Here is a 25,780-nt window from a genome sequence, read left to right on the forward strand (position 1 = left end):
TTATATGCACAATTGTAATTACTGATTTTTGTACCTAGGAGTTGGCGTTACTGTGATTCGTACTGTTGATGTATCTTTGGAGAGGAGATGGATGGTATTGGAACTGTTGTAATATTGTGAGATGCTAGATGCATTTGCAGGCACTTCTTTACAAAATAGTTTGGTGTGTAGAATTCCTGTGGCATTTAACTAAAGCAAAATGATTTGATTTGTATATTAGGTGAAAAATTTGAGTTTTGTTGTGTATAGATATTGCACAAATTAGTTTTTATAGTGTAAAAGTGAACAGTTAATAACAGAAGAATGTTCTGTAAGTATAATTTTTTTTCTTTTACTTACCAACATAGTACCTTGTAAACTTCTTAGTTTTAGCTTGACAACAGAGTGCAGCTAATCTTGCTTTAGAGTCTAGACCCCGGAAGGGAAGGGGGGGTCGATAGAGTTGTAAAAATGGAAGAATATACAGTACCTTCATTGTAAGTTGTAGAATTTTTTTTTTCATATGTAATTTCATTTGTAAATTGTTTATGTTATTTAAATCTTAACAACTCAAAAACTCAAGTTTAAAATTACATACTAGTGTTTCATATGTTGCAATGTTTTTTGCTTCACCATGCAATGTGTGCGTGTTTTGTTTGGAAGTTATCTTGTGTAAAGTGGCTGTTTTGTGCAGGTAGGCAGCATTTAATGTTATTTTCACAGGAGGTGTGTATGTGGATAATCCAGGCCTTTTGTGTCTCGATGATTTCTCGTATATGAGTGTCGTGAATCCTCGCAGAGTTTCAGATAGAGCTGCCGATCGACGGGAACAGGAGGGAGCAGATCTTGTGCAGTCTGGCCAAGCAGGGTCACCCCGTCAACAAGTTCTCGTGGGGGAACCTGAAGACCCTGCGGGACGGCGTGTCTGATGACCAGTTGTACGCAGAGGCCCACAAGTTCCACGAGAAGCACTACTCCGCCCATCACATGACCTTGGCTGTTCAGGTGAAGGACGTTTCAGGTGTCTGTGAACTTAGCAGTGTGCGGTCGAACCTCGATAATAGAAAACTTGAAGGGACCATAGTTTTGTACCTGTGCAGTATTGAGGTTTGTATTAACAATAACCAAACTCTTACAAAATTTAATTACAGTTTTTATTTAATTTTTAAATCTTAGTTCCAATAAAGTTAAAGATTGCAAAAAAATTTATATGGCTCAAAAAGTATGTTCTACTCTCTACTGTATCACACTTACTGTATTTATCCTAATGCAAGACGAGGAGCTTTTCAAGCTTACAGCATATAAATTCACATTTGTCTTGCATTGATGTATAAAGACTAGATTCTTATTGTTGTTATTCTTTCCACCTGCTACTAAAATTAATGCTAAGCTGCATCACAGACCATTTATTTCGGATACATAATCAATAACCACAGTATAATTAAAGTTTAACTTAACAAGTGGTTGAAAACCGAGATGTGTTGCGTTCTTTGATGCTGGCCACACTACTCTGCAGCTCCATTCCGCTGGAAGGGGGCGACGAGGGGTTGATATTCTCATCGGGGTCTCAATGGCCACCTCGCCACAAGGTGGCCTAGTTGCAAGCAGCGCGGCGGAGGGGGAAGCCTACGATTCACTGGTCCTTTCGTACACGCCCGAAAATGCCCGATTACTCATGTTCGTGCAACTTCGTTTTTTTTTTTTTTTAACGTACACAAAGAATGTAAACACGGGGGTGGTATATGGTCGTTGCTTGCAGAAAATATTACCGGTTATTGAGGTTATATTGTTTTGTCACATTTTCATTTAAAATACGTATCAGAAATTTATAAGAAATACCTAATGAGCGGAGTCGTGTATGGTTTGAGCATATGATTTGTCGGTTTGATAGTTCACATTCCTATTCGTTAATTTTTTTCTTCAATTTATTGTATCGAGCTTTAACACATGGACTTTTTCTGTATGGTGCATCAGTTGTATTTGCATTTCTTGCGAGAAATTTATTTATTTCAGTTTTATTATCTTCTTTAGGTTGTGAAGATTAACATAGGTTCATGAGTTTACAGCCTACAGGATCACTGGTGTAGTCACTATTTCATTGATATTTAATACGTACCTTATAGAATCTCTGGTTATCAATGGGAAAATCTTATGATTGTATATGTTTATATCATGGACATCTTTTCAATGCATTTAAAAGAAAGTGAAAGATTTGATGCTTGAAAAATTAGTGTTAACACATTCATTGTATCATATTTGTATTCATGCCACAGTATGTAAATCAATTTATTTATTAACTATGAAGATATATATTTGTATTTGTTTTTATGTGGCATAGGTTGGAAGAAAAAAAATATTTGAGATACATTCACCATTTATTTAGGCTACTCCATGTTAACTAAAGTGACAAAAAGTTAGGAAAGGTACATGGATAGCTTTTGAAAATATTATTGAGAAGGTCTGTTACATACGGTAATGATCGAACTAGAGTTGGACACACTGTAAAGGAGGGGGAAAGTGGAAACTCATGATATTGTTTATGTTAATTAAAGGGGAGGAGGGCTGGAGAAAGTTGGGAGCTAGGTTTAACAGAGGGAGGTATAAAGGGAGGGGAGATCATGAGTGGAAGATTCAGAGGAGTGGAGATAACCGAGAGAGGAAAGCAGGTATTTCTGGTGCGGATGGGGCGAGAGTTGGATGGGCTTGAAAGGGGGATACTGGATGTGAGAGGAGGAAAAGACTTACAGAGGAGGTTTTAGAATTTTAGGAGAATGAGTTGGAGAGAGAGAACTCCTTTCCACCAGGCGAAAGCTCAGTCGCAAGCGTATGTTCAATCAACCAATTAATCAAACACTTAATGGCTGTAGCAGATGAATTAACATAATGGCAAGAGACTGCTGTCGAACTTTAAAAATGGTTGAATATGCATTTTGTTCATAAAGGCTTCAATCAGTTTATCTTCTTGTATGTAGTATAATGGAATAAAAAAAGTACATACTATTACAATATTTTCATAAGGCACATAGCTGCCGATTCAGCATATGGGAAATACACACACCTTAATATCTAAATTTGTGCAACTTGTGATTTTTTAGCCTGTAAGGTAATTAATATTCATGTTACATTTACACAACATCCTGTGTATAAAAATTGTTCACATACAAAAGTTTTAAATTAATCATATGAGTGTGAAGTAAACGTGTTCTAATATTATACTGCTTCTAAATATAGGTTCTTGAAGGCCTGGATGGTTTTGCCACTGTATGTATAATCTATTAACTTCCCATAATAATATGATATTGAAATTCACTTCAATCTAGGTTGCCAAATTAAAATGAGTTTTGCCTATTATGTTAACCGAAGAATTAAAAAACTTTTATGTTATTTTAACAAGTACAATTTGATTCATTATATTGATTATATTTCTCTTAAGATGTTGAAAGCAGTGTTTCTAGGCCCTACCAATTACTTTTTATGTCTTTAATATATGAAATATATGCTTACGATGAAATATAATAGGAAGTAATAAATATTAGTGGAATTAATGTGGGTTTAAGATTGGAGATAATAATTTTTGCTATTAATATCAATTTATTTGTCACTGAAATATTATATTTGTACATGTTTTTGTATACATACACATATAAAATTACAAACATCACAAGAAATATTATATATTGTCACTATCAATTGAAATTAACAAGAACACCATTTTCGTAAAAGTTAAGTTATGATTGTGGTGGTCAGAAGTTCCAATGCATGCACAGGTTGAGGTAGGCGTTGCTACGATTACTGCCTCACGGCAGTTCACCGCGTGCACCAGACACATGAAGTTGCCTGCACGCGAAGCCTACAACTTGCTTAGTTATAAGTAGAGCCTGGAATTTTTCGCGATCGCGAATTTTGCGAAAATTCGCGCGAATTTCGCATGAAAACGCGATAAGTAAGTACATTCGCGAAAACCACAACATTTCTATATTACACTGCGAATATATCCCCGAAAAGTACCATTACAGTAGAATCCCGCCGATGCGAGCCCCCTCTGATGCGTCCATTCCGTTTATACGACCGTTTTTTGAGAAAACATGAAAAATTTGAGCAGAGAAAGTCGAAAATTTGAGTAAAATCGGCTGAAAAACAAGTCTGTTACACTTTGTTGGGCTCTATGTGTTCACGTTTATCTTGGCGAGAGCTGTACTGTAAGCAACCAGGCATACAAAAGACGTCTAAAAATAGATACCACCCCTCTAGACTGGCCATGAGGCAGTGTCTAGACGAGCTCGGCGCCTCCACTATCGCACGAAAAGCCGTCTCAGCTGTCATGTTATCTTACCCGCCCGGCGGCTTGACGTCATACGTGACGTGACGCGACGCGACGCTTACCTCTCCCATCCCCTGCTAATTCTTCAAGGCTCATCCCTCCCAGAGCCACAAACCATGTAAAAACAATTTCCCCCCCCCCCCACACCTTTTCCAACTAACATTTCAACACATTCCCTCCCTTATTTCAACCTTCTGCGTGAAAAACTGTCAGCGTGTTTTTTTTTTCCTCTTTTTTTTTACGCTGCGAAGGGACGTGGAAAAGATAATTGCTTGAGCTGTCAAAATAAACATCGCTGACGGCAAGGGCAAGAGCGCATCCTGTCGGTCTGTCGCTGTGATTATCTACTCCAAAAACATGTCACAGCATTTCAGGATAGCATTGTTCTTATTTCTTTCGTTTATAGCCGAATGTTTTCTACTTGATCTACACAAGGTTAAAGTATCCTTTAACCCAAGTCTTGTGTTTCAGCATAATTACCTTATTTTTACATAAGCCGTGTTCGTGTATGGTTTTGATGCTCAAAATTGATCTGGGGTATAGTTCACACTAAGTTTCTTCTCATTTGTGCGCTGGGGTTTGTTCAAGTGGCAACCCCGTGTTCCTCCACTCCATTAAATATGAGCATATCAGTATCAGAAACATGGGTTTTATTGTACTGACAATAGCACAGTGATGTGCAAATTTTGCAACTGTAAAGTTTCATGGGATAGAAAAGATTTCATTGACAAACACCTAAAGTCGGCTAAGCATGTGGCATTGGCAGCCCAAAAAAAAAAAAAGAAAAAAAAAATGTAGTTGCAAACATCTATAGCAACGTGTCTGTTTTGTGTAACTGTTTTGGATTTAATTGGCTGTTATTATGCATATTAGCCTATTCCTAGTATACATGGATTGTTTATTAAATATGTAAACTATTATATTCAATAACTGCACAATTTAGTCAACATTTAAAATACCGGTAAAATTTCCATTGCATAACGAAAATACCGACTTTAAACCACCGCTTTTCTAATTTGAAAGTACCGCTTTTTGCATACTGAAAACACCGAAATTTTCCAGGCCCTAGTTATAAGACCTACTAAACTAATGGTCGTGCACCAGGAAATGTTGTAATACTTGAGATAATGAATATTCATGTGATTTTATGTTGATTCCCAACCACTATTGCACTATCTACAGTATAAAATAAATTTAAGAAGAAAACTACGTTGGCTGTATATTTTGCTATGCTTATTAAAACATAATCACACTCATTTTCAAGTTCACATTTCAAAGCCAATTTCTCTTTTAAGTATCCATGACAGAAACACATCTCATGTAATATTATATTTCTTGTGAATGTGCAAATAAAGACATTAAGTTGTCATGTGATCTCTAAGGTTCCTACAGAGGGCTCAAAACTACTTGCATATTGACTGGTTACCAAAGCACTAAAGTGGCATTTGGTAAAAGATGTAACTTAAAATCTGTATTAGGTACATAACTTACAGCATGCTTCTTCCTCTGCGAGTCCGCTGCGGTAAATTCCTGGTAGACTCTCACAGTCCTCACAGCCATGACACCTGGACAACCCAGTTTTTTGGTACTTTTTATCAAGAATTTTTTCTTTTTTGGTTGTGGATGGTCAGGCTTGAAAAAAAAAAATTTAATTAGGCAAATCTTCAACTTCAAATTTACTAAATTTAGCTTCATACATTAAAAAAAAATTATATCTTCAGACTGGTGATAGGTAGTAGGTACATGAAGATCCCATGATAGTCATGATGGTAATGTTAACAGGATACAATTGTTAAAAATACTGTTTAATATTTTTTCACCATGGTTGTTTTGGATGGATAAAAACAAGTATGAAATGTATGTGATTTTTTTTATATTTCTAGATTGAGTTAAAGAAAATTGCATAACCCTGTTTGTCATGGAAAATGTTTCCAGCTGTGACATTCCTGTAGTAAATACAATGTAAAACAATGATTTATAACATTAATAATTAAGTACCTAGCTAATTAAATATTATTATTAATATTGCTTTATGATGTCAACTTATTGCATATAAGTTTAAGTGACTTAAATAGTTACTTGGTTCCAACAATGTAATAATTAAATTGATAAATAATAGTTACATATATAAAAAGATTTAAGTGTCTGTTATAACTTCCTTGATTTACAAATTTTGGGAAAAGAACTGTTGCTAATAAGCAGAATACAGAAAACAATACGATACTAGGTATCCTTGGACCTAAGGCTTTCTTATTAATAACTGCAAGATATGAAAAGAACTCACATTCACTGGGATGTATTATGAATATTATAGAGTTTATATACAAATCATCAATGAACACACAGTTTTACAACTTACCAGTTGATCTGTAGTCTGTTTGGCATTGTAATATTTTGGACCTTGAGCACACTCCATAAACACACATTTCTCCACTGTGAATGGTGCTCCAAAATACTCAATCTCAGGGGCATGAGTTAATTTGCCCTGCTTGTACTGAAAAAATACTTTAGGTGAAGCTGCAAAAAAGTAATAACAAAATCAATTCACCATGCAGTATTGTTATTACATATAAAATAGCATATTGTGTATTAAAACACTGCCAAAAACACCATCACTGCAGAATTACAGTTACTGCAGAGTAAAGCTTTCTGAAAAATAAGGTGACTAATAACATAGGTACATTAAAGGTAATCTGATGAAGCTGCAACTCTGCAGTATTACACTTTTTCGTTCCTTATTTTTATCTTATTTGTATTATATGATTTTCTCACAGCCACTTTTCTTTGCATCCTGTTAAGTGTAATGGGGCTTATAAAATATGCTATACATATAACTGAGGATAAGTTGGTACGGTTGTGGATTCGAATCCGAGATTCGAATCTAACTTATCCTCAGTATACATATATGGAGATAAAATGCTTAAAACAATAATACTTGAACATAATGAATTTAGGGCAATTTCTAAAAATATGCCATATAACAACTAGGTAGCAATCTGTTGCCATTTTATTGAATACATTAATTATACAGTTAAGTATTACATAATATTATTTACCTGCTGTGGCATAATTGTAGCTGCTTCGCACAGAGTATGTTTGCCCTAACTTTTTCAGTTCATCCAAAAAAATTCCGTATTGATGCTCTCCATCCAAAAAACCAGAAATACTTTTCTCCGCTTCACTGAAAACATAGTTTTGCAATAAGCCTTGAAAACTGCTGACCAGCATGGGACATGTTGAATTACAACATTTGCGCGCGCGCGTTTTTTCGAAAATTCCGAAGTTGCACGAACATGAGTAATCGGGCGTTTTCGGGCGTGTACGAAAGGACCAGTGAATCGTAGGCTTCCCCGGCGGAGGCGCGGGTGGTGTGACAGAGTCTCTTCCTGCCACTAATGTGGCAGGTGTTCCCCGCCAGAGCATGCACAAGGTTCCAGTCGGTAAATGACTCGTCGGGACAATTTCCGGTGCAAGACAGTTTATTGTACCCAACACAAATCACAGAATCAGGCCCCCTTGACACACGGTGAAACCTGCCCATACATTTATGTAGTGTCAAAATAGACGGGAGGCGGAACTGCCTGCGCCAATCTTGGATGCTTCCTGCTGCACAGCACGCCCATTGAAACAAAAAAGCATCTGTATACAGACGGATTCATATCTGGGAAACGGACAGTTGGCAGCAGTTTTCTTTCAATTGACGGGCACAGCGCGTCTGGAACGAACGGTAGAGAACTTATACCTTTCACGGCAATGTGCTTGTAAATGAACGTTAGAATCGGCAGCAGGCAGGTGGCTCTCGGAGCTGAAGATGGCAGGTGTTGAAGTGCAGGCAGTTCCGAAGGGTAGAGGATAAAGCAGAGGCGTCGAGTATTGAGGCGATAAAGCAAAATGGTGGTTAGGTGGCGACTAGTAATCACAACTTCTGCACCCTCTTGTATCGCATATCTGGCCAGGAGGAGGTTTAACCAATCGGAAGCAAGAGCAGTGCTGATTAGCGGCACATGTTTTAGTAGGCTGGAAGGGAGGGGAAGACATACTGCTCCCTCCCCAGATGAGTCGGCAGTTCAAGGTCACGTAGAAGCAATGAGCCAGGTGTATCTGCCTGCACCAGCCACCAGGGTACTAACAGAGATGGGTGGCCGGTTAAATTTTGTTATAGTTTAGTTACTACAAACCTCTATTACTGGAAATTGACAAAATTATGGTTCCTTCAGGTTTGTGTTACTGAGGATTGACTGTAGTAACTAAAGTACTAAACCATATATGTATACTGAACCAAGTTTTGTACCAACCATATTTATTGTTTATTGATTCTATAAGGTGTCTGTGTTTAATATTGTTCACAGCTACCATCTCGTTAGAAATTAGAAATGCTTGCATCCACATTGCACCTCCACAGAATAGTTTTAGGTGTGCACATGGATTTTTTGAAAGTGGGAAAAATTAACTGGTAGGTTGTCTATGGGTTCCTGTTTCCTTCTTTCCATTCATTTCATCACTGTTCCTTTTTTATCTCAACACCGATTTTGTCATAAAAATTAATTGATACTATAAAATAAATTCCTGTTCTGCAAACAAAACACATTTATGATAGCTCATGTTTTTGAGGTAATAAGTAAAAGAATTCAGACTAAGTTGCACAAGAATTTAATTATAAGCAAACTTGTAATTTATCTATTGATAGTATGGTTAAAGCAAATTTTATTACGTAGTAAGTTTTTGAATAAAATTTGTTTAGGCCTATGTATGAATTACGAAATTCATTGCTGCATTACTGGTCACTTAACAAAAATTTGCACAAAAGAAACTGCTTCATTTATGCATTAAACTTTACTGTGTTGCCTAATGCAAATTCAAATATTTACAATAAAAATTTTTCACAAATATTTTGTCGCTTTTTTAAAAAATTTGATGTAAATATGTAGTTATAATAATAAATATATTTTCCTGATGTATGGGAACATCCCAGTTCTTGTTCGTTGAACTATATTTGGCTATGTTGTGGTATTTTTTTGAAGCAAGCACCGCACTTTAACATAAGTATATTTGTGTACGTAATCATAAACACACAATTTACAGCACACAAAACTCAAAAGAAATAACGATAGCGTAAACATACTCATAAGAACTATCAACAAAATTTTAGACTCTGCATTTTAAACTATTCTCTCACAAAATGGTAGCAGAAAAATTGCATGGACAATTGAAGAAACAGACAATTTTTGAAGTTTGAAATTGAAAACAAATAATTATATTGGTATTTGTATTTGTTTAGCCACTTGTACAAGTACTATTGAAAAACAAACGTCTACAGCCATGGACTACAACAGATAACATGGCCCTATATTAGCATGGACATCAAAGGAAGATAATTCGATATTTACAACAAGTATAAATCAACAGTAGCAGCCCTCTCACTGCATTTATCTATGACGAAAGAGACGCTACGACTCAAAAAAACTACCTAAATAAATAATTGTAATTAATGGTTTTAGATTACAGAAAAATTTGGAGCAAATGTTTTTGTAAAATTGCTGAACTAAATTACAGTTTGTTTTACTGTCGTTTATATCCAAAATAGTGAAAAGCTAATTTTTTAAACATAAACATGAGCTGATTTTATCACTATTTTGCAAATAAAGCTGTTTTGTAAAACACTAGCGACCCGCCCCGGCTTCGCACGGGTGCAGTGCTGATACTAAATATGTAAATATACTACGGAATGTCTTTATATACCGACCCCCCGGCCGGTACCCGCTGCAATCGCTATGTCCCTGCATTTTAAATCTGTAATATCTTCGAAAATATTCATTTAAATTACATGCTGTAAAGGGCCATATTGATCTATATTAAAGGCACAATGTATTTAAGGTACTTAATTGGATAAGAATTAATGCTGTATTGCTTAAAATCGTATCGTAAATAAGCCATTAATTATTGTAAAAAGTTAAGGATAAAAAATGGTTATTGTGAGTTATCCCTAAGAGATAGACATATACCATCGCGGACTTTTTTTGTTGACCTTTTTGAGGTGTACAATACTGTAGTACATTATTTTTATCTAGGTATCTCGTAGGGTTCAGCCAGCGTTTGCAATGTAAGCGCAAAAAAATGTGTTTATTTACGACATCACATTAGAAACCTCTAAAATTACCAGTGTTTCTCTGCTATATTATGCATGTATTATACATATAAACTTTCCTCTTGAATCACTCTATCTATTAAAAAAAAACTGCATCAAAATCCGTTGCGTAGTTTTAAAGATCTATTCATACATAGGGACAGACAGACAGCGGGAAGCGACTTTGTTTTATACTATGTAGTGATTTTAAAAAAATTTATTTCCCCTGCTCATCATTCCTTGTTGTCAATCATTCTTTAGGTGTGTGCATAGGTTATCCATAGTGTGTTAGTCACCCTATTTATGTATATCGAATTTCAAATCTTAGGTGGGTCATATTGGGCAAGTGTATCTTAAATAAGCTCCACATCATTATTGTTTCATTTTAGAAATAAATAAAAAAATTAAGTAAACAAATATGTAGTGTTATTGGCATTGTTTCATCAGAAAATTGGTATAGTTTCAGTAATAAGTAGTTTTTGAAGTTATAACTTGAAGCATGATTTTGAGAACCTTGTCTGTTATAATTTTATAATGTTATAATGTGTTGTAAATGACAAATGGAACCCTGAAATTAAAGACTGTGGTAGAATGTTTTTGTTTCGACTTTACCTAGTGTAATTTTGTTACAGTTTTCAAATTGATGTTTATAAGTTATGTTTAAAATTAAATTACATTTAAAACTAGAAAAAAAATCAATTGTTATTTCAGAGGTTTCATGATGTTGCTTAGACAACTAGGTGTACTGTGTTATGTGTATACTTAATGATTGCATTAATATATATAGTAGTTGCAAAATTATGTTAAGTTTTTGTTGAGAAGGTTCATCTTACTCAAATATCTGTTTCTAGGCTAGACTTCCTTTGTCAACCCTGGAGGAGTGGGTTGTCAAATATTTTTCAGCCATACCCAACAATAAACTACCACCAGATGACTTCAAGCCATTTTCTGATGGCATTTCATTTGACACTCCCGAATTCACCAAGTTATATAAGGTCGAGAGTGTGAAAGACATTAATAAGGTGAGAAAATGCAGGTTCTGGTTATTTCAGGAAAAAATATTATTCCTGTATGTAAGACAAACTCAAGATGTAAAAATTAAAATAGATATGTTGTTTTTCAGTACCTATTCTGTAGAAATGGGCTGGTACTCAAAAACTCGAGTCGAGCAAGTAGTTTCAGCTTGACTCTGCTCAAAACTCGGCCGGACAAGACTCGACAGTATTTTTTTTTAATTCGATAAATATTCCACATGTGCAACGAATGTAAAATTACGTATGTTTATTATGCAAACATTTTACCATGAATCTTTTTTGTTATGTAGTCATTATTTACGTTTTCCTGCTATTTCCGTAGTTTTCTGAAAGTACTGTGGTTTTTACGTAATTACAAAACCCTGAAAATATATATGCGGAAAATATTTATGTCTTGAAACACAAGAAATACAATAGGTGCCATTATGTAATAGATTTGCAACACACAGCAAACAAACTTTGAGGGAAAAAAATTTGTCTCCCAAGTATTTTTTTTATTGCAGTGTAAATTGTTAGTATTGATGTTTAGCACGAGCGAAACAAAACCAAAAGTCATATCATGTACTTGTATCTTCATAGCTTTGATTGTGTATTCAAAATGTTTGATTTCTTTATTTATTATTTGTTTATACATATACACAATTTGTATTTTATAAAGCATTTTTTTTGTAATACTTTGCATGATGTTTGAAAATGCAGAAATAAATCTTAATTTTTTAAGTGGGAGAAATTGTTAACCAGAAAATGGCAGAAGAAAATAGATAAATAATACTAAAGTGAAAATTTCTCCCACTTGGTTTATAAACTTTTTGCTATGGAAATTTTATTGTTTAATAGGTTATTTAAACACGTTAAAAAAAAAAATGGCAAATACTTAGAAATTAAATTTAAAAAAATAAGTGTTAGATATGTTAGGTGTTAACCAACCTTTCTCTTCATTTATTAATTCCCTTATTTTCCAGAAGCCACTCTGCAGAATTACATAAATATATAATATATTCCTATACAAGGCAGAAAACAAAATGTTAAACCTAGATGCAGTAAAATTTATTTTCTTCAATTATCTCACGTTAGTAGTCTACTAATTATAAACAACTTTCAATATTTACCATAATATAATCTGTAGTAGTAATCTGGATTATTTATTTTGGCCAGTTAGTATTATCATTAAATATAAATAATACTTAAAGAAGTCGTCAAACCATAAGAAAAATTTTGTGCACTTTTGAAGCTACAAGGACTGCCCGACACGAGATAACCAAATCTGGTCTTTCATCTAACCAGGACGTGATTTTCAAATTTTACCGTATGTTTGTATTTAATCATACATATGTTAGAAGAAAAAGAAGTAAACGTATGTTTACCTTGGTTAACTTGGAATAATCCAAATTTGTTGAGTAAAGTCCGAAAAATCACTGAATTATGTTTGAATTAGGCGTTTACTAGGTCCACCCAACGCTGACTGGGCAATGTTAGGTGTTGCGTCATCTTTGAGCACGTGTCACAAAACGCGCTAGCTTGAAGCTAGTTGCTCCATTGTGTGGTGCTCAGGGGAATTACTTTAAGGCGATTGGTGCATGGAAAATATTACGACAAAACTAATTTAACTGTACATATTTATTTTTGATGCTTCTTTTTGAGACATAATATACCTAGGATATTTTTAATAATCTTTTTTTTACTGAGTTATGTCATTTTAAATGCATTTATTTTTATTCCAAACCAGAATTATTTAGAAAACACATAATTATGTTAAACTTAAGTATAGTTCAAGAAACGAGTGTACGAATAGGTTTCTGCACCTATAAAAGTAAGAAAAAAAAATTTTCATCGTCAAAATTACAGTTTAATATTGACAATTTCCATTGATCACTGCTGGACTACTTCAGGAGCGATTTAAAGAATAAATTTAAATGAAAATAAAAACATAATTGGCAGAACACTATTGAGTTATGTATATATTTTCATATCCTTTTGTTTTTGATACGATCCGACTCAAAACACGCCCTCTGGAGTGACAGTTCTAGCGCTGCGTGTAAAACTCTCGCCGCCGAGAAGAATGTCCCCACGACGTGGCGCTGAGGGCGGCGCTTGTCGGAACCAGGTAGTCCGGCGGAGCTCCGGCCGGCTGGCCGCAGCCTGCGGGTGGGGAGGGGGAAGAATGGGGTGTAGAGGGAGGACGAGAGAGGAGGCCGAAGAAACGAAGGGTCTGTCAAGGTCGCGTTCATGGAGCTAATATACAGTAATACATCTGGAGAGGACAAGGGAAGGCCAGCAGAGGATGCGAGGTGAAGCCGGGTATCGGCGTTTGTTCCCTGCTTCCTACGCTGGAAGCAAACGAAAACGAGCCAAACTTGCCTCGCACGGCCGAAAAATCCTCCAAACTAAACTCCCAACAGCTCTGAAACTATCAAAACAATCAAACTGAAAATTTTACTGGAGTATCTGTAAACATTTTTCCACACATCGCTTTAATATTTTTTTCGAAACATGAATTCTTTCATTTTTAAAAATTAAATACCTATTTACTGCCAAAAATTTTTGTGAATACGCAGAGTAAATTACAACATCGAGGAAAATTTTTTGTTTGCAATTCTAAGTGGGGGACACCAGCGTATGAAATAAGGAAGAAGCCTCAAATTTTATTTATATACCCCTTTTGACGCATTCAACCCCATACTTTTATTTTTACAGAGAGTTGAAGTGGGAATAATGTTTCAGTGGGTAACACTACCGACATGTCTTCGGAACGCACTTCTTTTTGTTATTATACGTCTCAAAATTTATAATTTCATACACAACGTTTATAAAAACGAATTCTTACCTACCTCATTTAATCTATTACAAACCTCTTGTAATATACGTGTATTAGTAGAAGAACCAATGTAACATGCAAACCTTAGGTAAACACTGGTAGAGAATTGTTTGGAATAACTGTAATGCTATGCATATACTGACAATGTAAGAAACTTTCAATTTTATTAATTGTTTGCATAAGAATTAATAATTTTAAAAAAATCATAGACTAGTTTTATAGACTGAAAACCTTTCACGTAGTTTCAAGTCGCGTACATAAAAGTTTTTTAATATATATAGTAATTACCAAATGTTGTTGAATATATTTAACATTTTTATACATGTTACAACACACATATAATAAATTAATAACAAACCTATATAGTAGTATATAAAAAGACAAACGCCAAATTTTAGCATTTTGTATTTCTTTTCTCTGTGTGAATAAAATAACAGTTCTTAACGTAGTTGCTAATACAGTACTATATTTCTAAAAAAAATTACGAAAACCCCTGACATCGTCACCATAACAATGATAAATTTGCAAAATAATAATTAAGCCACATCTTTTAATGCTACGAAGCACACTCTTAAGAGAAATGTTTTAAACTTATGTTGGGATGTAACTAATATCTTAAAAGCATTGTGAAACCGTTACTTTGAGTGAAACCGTAATATACCGAACACCATACCATCCTTTAATCGAGTACGATTTTCGCTTCTTAAGACCCATTTGTCTTCTAAATGCACTGTACTGTGTAAGTAATAAATCAAACTTAAAATCAGTTAATTATTTTGTCTTCCTATTTCGTATTCTAATTGAGATAAATATCAGATAAGCATGTGTTACTTGTATCACGACATCAAGGTATTATTTATCAGTAATTAATATTTTATTTTTTTGTTAACTAATGTGCATAGGGCAGTGCACTAGACATCACTACCTGTGTGTAGTGTTGCGTTACACTTTTTAACGCATTAGAGTTTACATAAAATGATAAATCCAAAATTTTGTTTTAAAGTATAAATATCAGCGATCAATTTAATTAATGTCCAGTATAACTCAGTCAGTAAAACATTCGGAAATATGTATAGGACCTGTTAACCTAAATATTTGTTAACAGTTAAACTGAACTAAGATGTGTTAGAGTGGTTTTTTCTCTCTCCGTATATTAGAGGTATGGGTCATCAAAATACGCATCTGTCGCCCATTTACTTTAAATACAGAATTATAAACTACATATTGTGAAAACATTCTGCAGCAGTTTTTGCTGAACGGAAAAACACGGATGAGAAGACAGACAAAATGTGTTTGGTAAGTGATTTTTCGTCAAATAAAATGGAACAGGACAGTGCTTATCAGAATGAATTACAGAACTACTTTTGTGCAAGGAAATGTATTTTACAAAGACATTTCAAGAGAAATCACCTTTAAATGAAATAGATCTTGCTGACATGGAAGAAATAGACTTAGATTTAGAGGCCAGGCCCCTTTCAAGTGACGAAATTTCTCTTGAAGGGCTGAAATATGTTTCTGGCTATATAGCTCACCGTTTCAGAAATAAATATCCTGACCTTGGCACTACGGATTTCAATTCGGAGGACGATAGCTGGATACATGTACAATCAAAGGGTAACTTAAAATGTCCCACTAATGAATTTTTGGAATTAATAAAGATCGCTGAAATGTGTTTTGATAATGTTCATGGCAACAATTTGTGCAAAAAAGAGGGGATTTTTGAATCGCTGACTAAAATTATTTGCGGAACTACTGAAAATAAATATCCAGAAGAAGTAAAATACTGTTTTGTCAGGACAAGAACGTATATGCGTATCAAGTATTTGAACATGAAATATTTTAACGAACAAGACCAAAAACGCAAAGAAAGAAATAAGATGAGGAAAACTACCCTCTAAGATTTTTCAGTGTGATAGTGTCCACTTTCCTTCACCATAATATGTATGTTCATAATTCATTTACGATGTTTTTTAATTACTATATTTAAGAAAAGCATTTATTGTGAATATCGCAGCAATTATGTAGGGCTTAAGGTATTATTTATTTTATTCCAAATATTGAGTATGTCATTTTTATTGCCTTTATTAAAAATAATATATATGTTAACAATGTAACAAAATTGCGATATTTTTGTATTGCTATTGCAATTTCGTTTCTTGTAAACATTATTGTAGACTTTTTCATATTGAAATTAAATTTGCTATAGGGTTGTTTGTATTTTAATTTTACATTTATAAGATTTTTTATATGTTGTTTACTGTTTACAAACATTGGAAAAATATTTCCTTAACCATTAGAATTTCCATTTATCTAGAAAAATGGGCTTTCAGAATGTTTTTTAACACACAGTGTTTCGGAAGGTTTTGAAGAAAAAAATTGACTACCTGTTTTATTTTTTTGCAGCTGAATTCGGGCACGTGCATGAAATATAATTAATCCGTAGGAAGCGCAATGGTTTAAAGTATTGATGTTGAAGATTTGAAAAGATTTATTGAAATAGTGTGAGAGAACGAGCGAGTTGAGTGAGAAGATGTGCGGGAGTGGAGAGGTTAGCTCTCAGCCACATGTGCGCAGTTACGGACAAAAAAATAATCCATTCCGCCTCCCCATGGCGAAGGATGAGTGAAAGAGAAACCTGCTAAACCTTCCCCTCCTCCGGGCACGATATAACCTTATCGGCTGTGTGTTAGAGGGAGAGCGAGATACAATCTTCGAGGTTTTGTTAGTTACAGCTAGATGGCAGGCCGCAGAGCGACCACCAGCAACACCCTTCCCGTATGAAGGCCATCTCGCCACTGACGAGCTGGAACTAAGCTCCTGACCTCCCTACATAGTAACGGTCACCCACATAGGCATCTAGACTCTTTAGTGGTCATATGATACAAAATTCATTGTTTTCGGGCCTGTGACCGTTTTTTACCATGCACCAATCGCCTTAAAATATCGCTCTTTCTCTGTCTAAACAACGCACGAGTATAAAAATAAAATAAAAGTATATTTTTTACACCAAATATAATTATAATTTTGATTTTCAGCATACTTTCATTGTGATTTGTTGAAATATAGTAGTATGAAGGATAGTAAGTGAAATTTGACAGCAGGACTAGGTATGATTTGAATATTTTTTCCAAAATATAAATTAGTGTTCTTTTGCTTGTGTATTATTTTACTGCTGACTCTTGAGATCTAGATTGAGATTTGTGTTTCAGAAAAAGTAGCTTTGACCCATCACTGCCTAACTGCTAACTGCTGGTATTTACAGTAAGTAGTTAAGTACAGTTGAGATCATGAATTTGTTACAGCTCTACATAACTTGGGCTTTGCCATCATTCGTTCACATGTATCGTTCGAAGCCCCATCAAGTCATCTCCTCAGCACTAGGCTACGAAGGCAAAGGAAGTCTTATTTCTTATCTGCGCAAAAAGTGAGTACACAATTGAATTTTTTTATTAAAACACAGGTACACGCAGTGTTTTTATGTTATAAGTTTAATTACCACATCTAAACTTGCCATCTGTGGTTGGTTTTATATTTGGAGGATTTCTTTAATTGTGTGAAGAGGTTTTTGAATCAGTAGTGTAGTGATAACTTGAATTTAATGTCTACATTTGGTGTTCTGAAGTGTGCCATATAACAAAAATCATGATAAACTATATTATGTTGTCATACTTAACCAAGCTGAAACATTTTTCAGATTTTTGTTTCAGAATTATATATTTTTTTAAATATTTTAAGAGGAAGTTTTTGGACGTATTAGAGTGACATGCATTACAGTTTTTCTTTATTAGTGCCATGTCATAAACTAGTTTCAACTGTGTACTTTGTAACAATATACACTGTGTATTCTCAGTTGTTATCATTGTTATGGATGTTAAATATACTTGTTTAGTCTTGTTCTGTATCTTTATTGTTTGTATTGTGTATTTGTTTATCAGATGTCTTGCTTGTTAGTGAAAGTGTTTGACTTTGTAATGCCTTATAATGTTGTCCCAACTGATTGTAGAAATATGACAAACAATACATAATTAAAGGGTGGTTTACATGGTGCTGCTTTTGTTACCTTTGGGTGGGTTTTTTAATTTTGGCAGCAAATTTTTTAGTGAAAAAAGACATGGTTTCTGTTGTTCTCCGGTGTCTAAAAGCTTAAAGTTACTGCGTCCAGATGTGCTAGAGTTGAACATGATCAACATTACCACCCTGTGTCAAGTGATTGGTTGTCTGTGAGATTATCAGTTACTATGTGAGTAATGTGTGTCAAAACGGTGGCAGATGAAGCAGAGGATTACTTTCAAGCAACCAGGTTGTGTGTTCAATTATGCAATGTCCAGCAAAATACAGATTATTTCCTTGTAAGTCATTTCTAATTTAGAATGCCGAAAAAACTTTCACTTCCATGCCCACATTGTCTTTGTGATGTGTAACTTCTTAGTTCTTGGTATACAGCATTTGGTGGGTGTAACTTCATGAATGCGACGAAAGTCAAGAAATGAAAATGAGTTACAACCATGGTGCTGCTATCTATGGCATATGGCGCGAACGAATGTTTACAAAGTTCAAAGGGAAACTTTATAGTATAAAGTGTTTAATGAATAGTAACAAGTAACATGGGCAGTTTTTAATAAAATTCCTTGTAAAAAATCAGGACCAAATCCAGGGTTTAGTATTTTTTATCAGAGCAGTTTCATTGTGTAGTTTAAAATTTCGCTCTGGAAATCGAATGATTCGATAATCAACGTAGCTGCTCCGGCAGTGAATTCTAGCAGCGAGTGCAAAAACGTGTGATTTGAATTCAGAAATTTAGTTGTAAACACAGTTTTCATATATGTATTTATCACTCACTCTCTTGTGTTATTTTAAAGAATGCTGCATTAAATTTTGTGTCATATGTAGTTTCATATTACGTGTGTATTTGCAACATGGGAACACACACATTTGCTTGTTAGCTAGGTTAGATGTTACACATCACTGGTGAGAACTGAAAAACTCCCTCACTTTTTTTTTTGTTACAATCACGATTAGGATTTTGAGCTTTAAGAGCTTGAGCACCAGTGGCGTAGCGTGGGTGGGGCGGAGGGGGCGGCCCGCCCCGGGCGGCAGCCCGCAGGGGCGGGTCGCCGGTGAAGCGGGTTGAGATCTGATCTATGATTCATTCATTACATGTGTCAGACACACTATAATGTTCCATTTTTATCTAAAATTTTGCGCACCAACTATTTTTTAATATTTATTTAAAAGAAAAACTGCGAAATAACTGACAGAGCTCTTTATAACGTTTGTTTGTTTACATACGAACAGCAACATCGCATCACGCCGCGCCGCCCGGCGCGCGCGTGCCGAGTTGAGCGGCACTCCTTATTATGTTCATTACTCATACAAAATCTTTTGTTTCACGCGTCGGCCCGTGTCGATGCCTCTCTTTCGCACTCATTGAATTTAGTACTACGCATTGTACTGTAAAGTTTGACCTTAACCCAGGGCAAACCAAACAACTTCCGCAAACCGGGACACAGTAAAACTCATATATTTCCCCGTACCGCGAGCGCAGGTAAACCCAAAAAAATATTAAAACCCAAACTAATAGCAGGCTTAAAAAATACTAATAAGGTTGCGAACAGTGAGAGGAGGCAGCATGTTAAAAAGACACAAAATTTATATGACAACATTATATATATATATATATATATATATATATATATATATATATATATATATATATATATATATATCATAAAATCGTTTCATCACAATTCGGTGCATCCATCATAAAATACATAACCTATTACTACTTATAAAAAATAGCTATATAATAATACTAAAAAAATACTTTAACAATTCCCCCGAAAAATTATAATTTGATCATATACTTCGGAGCTCCGAAAATTAAATATAATTACCAAAAAGGCATTAAAAATATATAAGAACATAACTCCTCTAGACTATCAAACTTGACTATATTGTCGATTGAACAAGAATTGGCTGCTAATATTGATTTTGACAAAGTTATTTCTGACTTCGCTGCTCATAAGGCCCGTAGAATCCGCTTGTAAAACCGCTCATCCTATTTTAACTTCAATAAAAGGTACCTCATTGTATGTGAAATTTAATTTTAATTAAGCACCTATAGAATGGGGGCGGCAAAGTGGGTTTCCCGCCCCAGGCGCCGAGATGGCACGCTACGCCACTGTTGAGCACGTAGCACAACAGTGACTCATAGTACATTATCCTGTGAAGCCATTTCACTCAGAACTGCTGCCCCTACAAAACTTCTTTCTGACTGTTGACATCTTCAATAGCACTGTCTGAACTCTTCAATGCTAGCTGCTTTACTTGCCAGTAATTTGCATTAACAGAACAGTTCAAAACTAGCACTATATAAATCACCCTTAAAGGCTAGGGACATAGTTGAAAGTCCCTTAGAGACAAGCTGACATCAAAAAGACTGCAAACCAGTCGTTCTCTGTGTTACACATAGATTAATCTTATAACATGTAAGATATAAGTCAATGGCCATTATTTTAGTTTAAAAAAAAAGTAACTCAGTAAAAGTGTAGCATTTGTAGAGTACAGTAGAACCCCGATTTTGCGAACACGGATTTAACGAAAACAGCGATTTAACGAAAAGGTTTTCAGGAACCATCAAAAAACACCAATTTATTAAAATAATAATATAGATTTCCAAAAAATGAAAGTAAATTGCAACGGAAACTTATTAAAAAATACACTCTGTGGTGTCAGTAATAGAATGGAGGTACTATATATTAATATGTGCCTTTGCATCATCTGTCCAAACACGAAAAAATAAAAAAAAATTGTTCAAATTGCTTAAAAACTCCGGGCGCTGTAACTGAATTGCGTAGGTGCGTGCCATTGCGCGTGCCTGGATAGATAGACTGTCCGCGACACATGACGTCATGAAGGGTTTCTTTGTCCGCATCCCCCTCCCCCTTTATTTATCACTGGCTTGACTCACCACGTTATCTTCCAATCACGCCCACATAGTAACAGTGCTAGCCAATAATCACACGTTTCCAAATATTCCCTTTCTCCAGGTTTTTTCAACTTGTGACCACGTCACACCAAAACGCCATTATCATTATTCTCAGCAAGAGCTTTGTGCGCGGTGTTTAGTTCTTGGGATACATTTTTTATAAGTGCTGTTCGGACTTCGATTTTTTGCTTTTCTTCTTGGATTTTGACTACAGATTGCGATTGAAATTGACTACACTGCCTGTTGACGACCTGCTTAGCTTTTTTATTGGTACAGTAGAATCCCGCTGATGCGACCACTCACGGTTTCCGGAAAAACTGACTTATAAACGGAATGGCCGCAATAGAGATTTCGGGCCAATTTTTACCCCCCGCCCCCCCAAATATATCCAAATACATAAAATGCTCGCGCTAAATGAATTTGCGTCACGCGAGTTCGGCTATGCTAGCAGGCTGGTGGTTATTTTCGTTAAAAACGCGTTGAAGGAACTTGTGTGGATCAGGTATAAAACATTCGGCTATAATCGAAAGATATAAGAACAATGCTATCCTGAAATGCTGTGACATGTTTTTGGAGTAGATAATCACAGCGACAGACCGACAGGATGTGCTCTGGCCCTTGCCGTCAGCGATGTTTATTTTGACAGCTCAAGCAATTATCTTTTCCACGTCCCTTCGCAGCGTAAAAAAAAAGAAGAAAAAAAACACGTTGGAATGCAGATGGAAAAGTAACTATGCATTAAAATAAATATATTTACGGCCCTGCTAAATTTTTCTATTCAATAAAATTCGAGGTATTAGTGATTTTTCAGCAGAAACTGCTGTGTGACTAATAAACAAATTGTATCATAATAACTTAAACTTATAAAGTATTTATTAACGGTGAAGGACAGTCGTATAAGCCCATAAAAATATTTATTTTACCGATAATGGACTGTACAACCTGGCTTTTGTCACACGCGGTGTGGGTGGGGAGGAGGATGCTGACAGTTTGTCACGCGGAAGGTTGAAATAAGGGAGGGAATGTGTTGAAATGTTAGTTGGTAAAAGGGGAAGGGGGTGTTTTTACTTGGTTTGTGGCTCTGGGAGGGATGAGCCTTGAAGAATTAGCAGCGTCACGTCATGTATGACGTCAAGCCGCCGCTACCGCCAGCCTGGCCGGACGAGTTTCTTATGCTCTCGCAAAAGCTACCACAGCAGCTTTTCGTGCGTGCTTGCGGGTAAGATAACATGACAGCTGAGACGGCTTTTCGTGCGATAGTGGACGCGCCGAGCTCGGCTAGACACTGCTGCGTGCTTCGGCGGGATTATACTGTACATGACTTTATTTACTGTTTTTGGATATCGGCTTTGTTACGTTTTTTTGACGATTTGTTTATGTTACTGGTATTAGAACTAGACAAAACTGGGAGACGGGCGGAAAGCTTTTATTTTTTTTGTCCGCTAAGCTCGCGTCTATTGGCTGGCTGCTGATGGAAGGTCACGAGTCTGGGCGGAGCGTTGAGTGAGTTATACTGCGCATGCGCTTTTTTTGCCTAATTTTTCACGGTTTCTGAAAATCTGTACGTACGACTGAGGTGTACGTACGAACCGGGGGCCGTACGAGCGAGATCAAAAACGTTTAAGATGGAAAGTTGACCAAGTCTGAGATAGCACGGCAGCACAAGATATCGGCGTCGCCCCTGTCTACGATAAGGAAACATAGGGACGCGATTATGTGTGCGGGGGTCATTGAAAATCGGTAAATCGGATTTAACGAAACATCAATTTAGAGTAAACATTTTCGGTAACCATAGCACTTCGTTAAATCGGGGTTCTACTGTATATGTAAATGAATTTAAAAATAACATTTTAAATAATTTAAATTTGCTGCCAGCATGAATTTATCGTTGGTTTTGTTGATTGTAGAGTCTGGGCTCTGGACCTTGAAGCTGGCAACAGCGAGGATGACTTTGAGCACAACTCAATGTACTGTCTGTTCAACATATCCATCGGGCTCACCACTGAAGGGGCCAAACACATTCCACAGGTAGGATGGTTAATAATTTTATGGTTGTAGCTAGGAATGGGCCTGTCAATAATATTAATACAGTATTATATAATATACTGTAATATACTATACTATATATATTGTTACGATTTATTACAAATAAAAATAATAAATCGTCATGGGAAAACTACCGGGTTCGTAAATGGATAGCCCAATTAAAGATTTTACTGCACAGTTTTATTTACTGCCAATATTTACATCACTAACAAATAATCTTCTAAAAATGCCTAATAATCTATTACACTTAAAAATGTTCATTCCCCAGTCACTCAGTTTTTACACACCGTACACCTCGCTGGGCCACACCTCTGGTGCAACTCTCGCCGCAGCACCCCTCGTGGACCTCCGTCGTGGTACTCCGTCGCCACAGAGTATATAAGTGAACCAGAGACGAAATAGAGGCGCAGTCTCTTTGATCTTGGCGAACTCGACAGCAGACAGTCGAAAAGTTGGCCGCCATGTTTGTGGCGTGTGCGCTGCTCATAAACACATGTTGAATGCTACGTTTTCCTGAAGTATGGATCATTATTCCGTAAAATTTCTACTGGACACATAATTATATTCAATTTGCCATTAAGGTTTAATGCGTGGACCATACGTAACGAATGCATTCAGTTACGATTCATGCGTAGATTGACTAGTGGTGAAGTATTATGAGACGGTGATATTTTGTTGTGTTAGAGCGTGTTTAATTAAGTGACGAGCCTATTTGTCCGTGTGTGACGGCGTGTTTGCATAGGCAACTTACGAAATATTTTATTTGCGTGAAATCAGAGGTTATACAGCACACAATCCATGACCATATCTGCATACAAGAAAAAATAGTGGGAAGACCTATATCAAATTTGTTGCATTTGATCCTCCAGAAATATTAAAAAATAATAATAATAATAAAAAAATGACATGCACACTAATCATTCCTTTCTTTTGGTACGTACCTAAGTGAGTAAAGCATGGAAAGTATTAGGCCTAGTTCTAGGACAGTAGGTAGTCAACCTGTTGCAATAAATTCAAATTATATAGTAAATATCAGGAATAGCTTCACGTGCAAAAGTCTTGAAAAAAAATCCCTGACACGTAGCGCTGAGGCGTAGCGTGAAACCTGATGTAATTTATCTTACAAATAATTTATTTTTTATATCAGCTTTCGCGCTGTAAAATGCGTCGGCGCTACGCTTATCCCCACTGCTAAAAAAAAGCATCATGTACCACAGGTTCAGTTGTACAGGATCATGTCATCATGATCATGCCATCAGGATCAAAGGTATATCTGGATACACCTGGATACACAATACGGAACATTTACCCTCATTTTTTAAGTATGATAAGGTTAGATTACATTGGGATAAGGTTTATTAGGTTACAATTATGTTTGGTTAGGTTTACCTCAGGTTAGGTAACCGAACTGATTACGTTTCATGTTAATGAAATCATTACTCAACACTATATGTACCCACATGAAAAAAGTACATATTAATGAAAATTTTAGCCCATCACTTATGTTTAAAGCACTCTGATGGTTTTACTCGAACACTTATAGGTCTATAAGCAGCTATTTTATTTTAGCACGCTCAGCCAATTTTAATCGCGATAATTCCTATATTCGTTTACTGCTTAAGTTAACAAACCCACATTACACTCTAAAATATTACTGATAATTAAGATAACAAATAGAAGAAGGAAAGTAACAGCCACATTTTGCAAGTTGTGGAATCAACATTGCAGAACTTATAGATACGTACTAGGTTGACACGTTATTTTTACTTACAGTATTTCATCTATAGGAAATCTGAAGAAGCTTCTTTTTTCAGGTTGACCACTGTTGTTTGAACAGTTTGGTGCCGAGCACCAAGTGGCTGCAAAACGTTTACGAAACTCATTCATTTTCATAAAACTGATCTCTGCAGCATCCCAAAGTTTAAAACGCTATACCAACACCAGAATTATACTTGCCACAAAAATGGCGGCTAGCCTACGATGTGTCAACACGGCGAGTTTGGGTGTGCACAGCTGATTTCGCCTCTGGTTCTTATCTCCTCTGTGCCGTCGCCGCACTCCGCCGCCGCCGTCGCATTACTCTTCTCTGAGGATCCACTCGACGCTTCGTTCAGAACTTCGCTCGGAACTCCGCCGCGCCCGCGACACTATCGCCCGGAACTGAAACCTTCGTCCAGGGACTTTGCCGCTCTATCGCCCAGAAACTCCGCCGCGGGAAAACTCCCGACTCCACTGAATTCACTCATTGACTCCCCACCCTGGAACCTTCGTCCAAGGACTTTGCCGCTCTGCCGCACCCGCGGCACTATCGCCCCGGGAAAACTCCCGACTCCTCTGCTCACTGACTCCTCTCGGAGGCCGGCGTCCTGGGCTTATATATCACAGGTGCCACTTCTAGAATTCACGAGCGCGGCTGGGGCCAGTCGCGTCATTCCGCGCCGACCCGACAGCAGAATTCTCTCGAAACACGTGT

At 36.1% G+C, this 25,780-nt stretch overlaps 1 protein-coding gene across 1 annotated transcript in view; it reads left to right on the forward strand.

Moving 5' to 3' along the window:
* Positions 1 to 25,780, forward strand: part of LOC134528183 (nardilysin-like) — a 103,312-nt gene that overhangs the window by 20,579 nt on the left and 56,953 nt on the right. Inside the window, exons 6-9 of the mRNA XM_063361572.1 lie at positions 779 to 984; positions 11,276 to 11,446; positions 17,576 to 17,697; positions 23,169 to 23,289. Of these exons, the coding sequence (XP_063217642.1) occupies positions 779 to 984; positions 11,276 to 11,446; positions 17,576 to 17,697; positions 23,169 to 23,289 (620 nt within the window). The remainder of the gene's footprint in view (positions 1 to 778; positions 985 to 11,275; positions 11,447 to 17,575; positions 17,698 to 23,168; positions 23,290 to 25,780) is intronic.

Source organism: Bacillus rossius, chromosome 1 (assembly GCF_032445375.1).
Source record: "Bacillus rossius redtenbacheri isolate Brsri chromosome 1, Brsri_v3, whole genome shotgun sequence".
NCBI lineage: Eukaryota > Metazoa > Arthropoda > Insecta > Phasmatodea > Bacillidae > Bacillus > Bacillus rossius.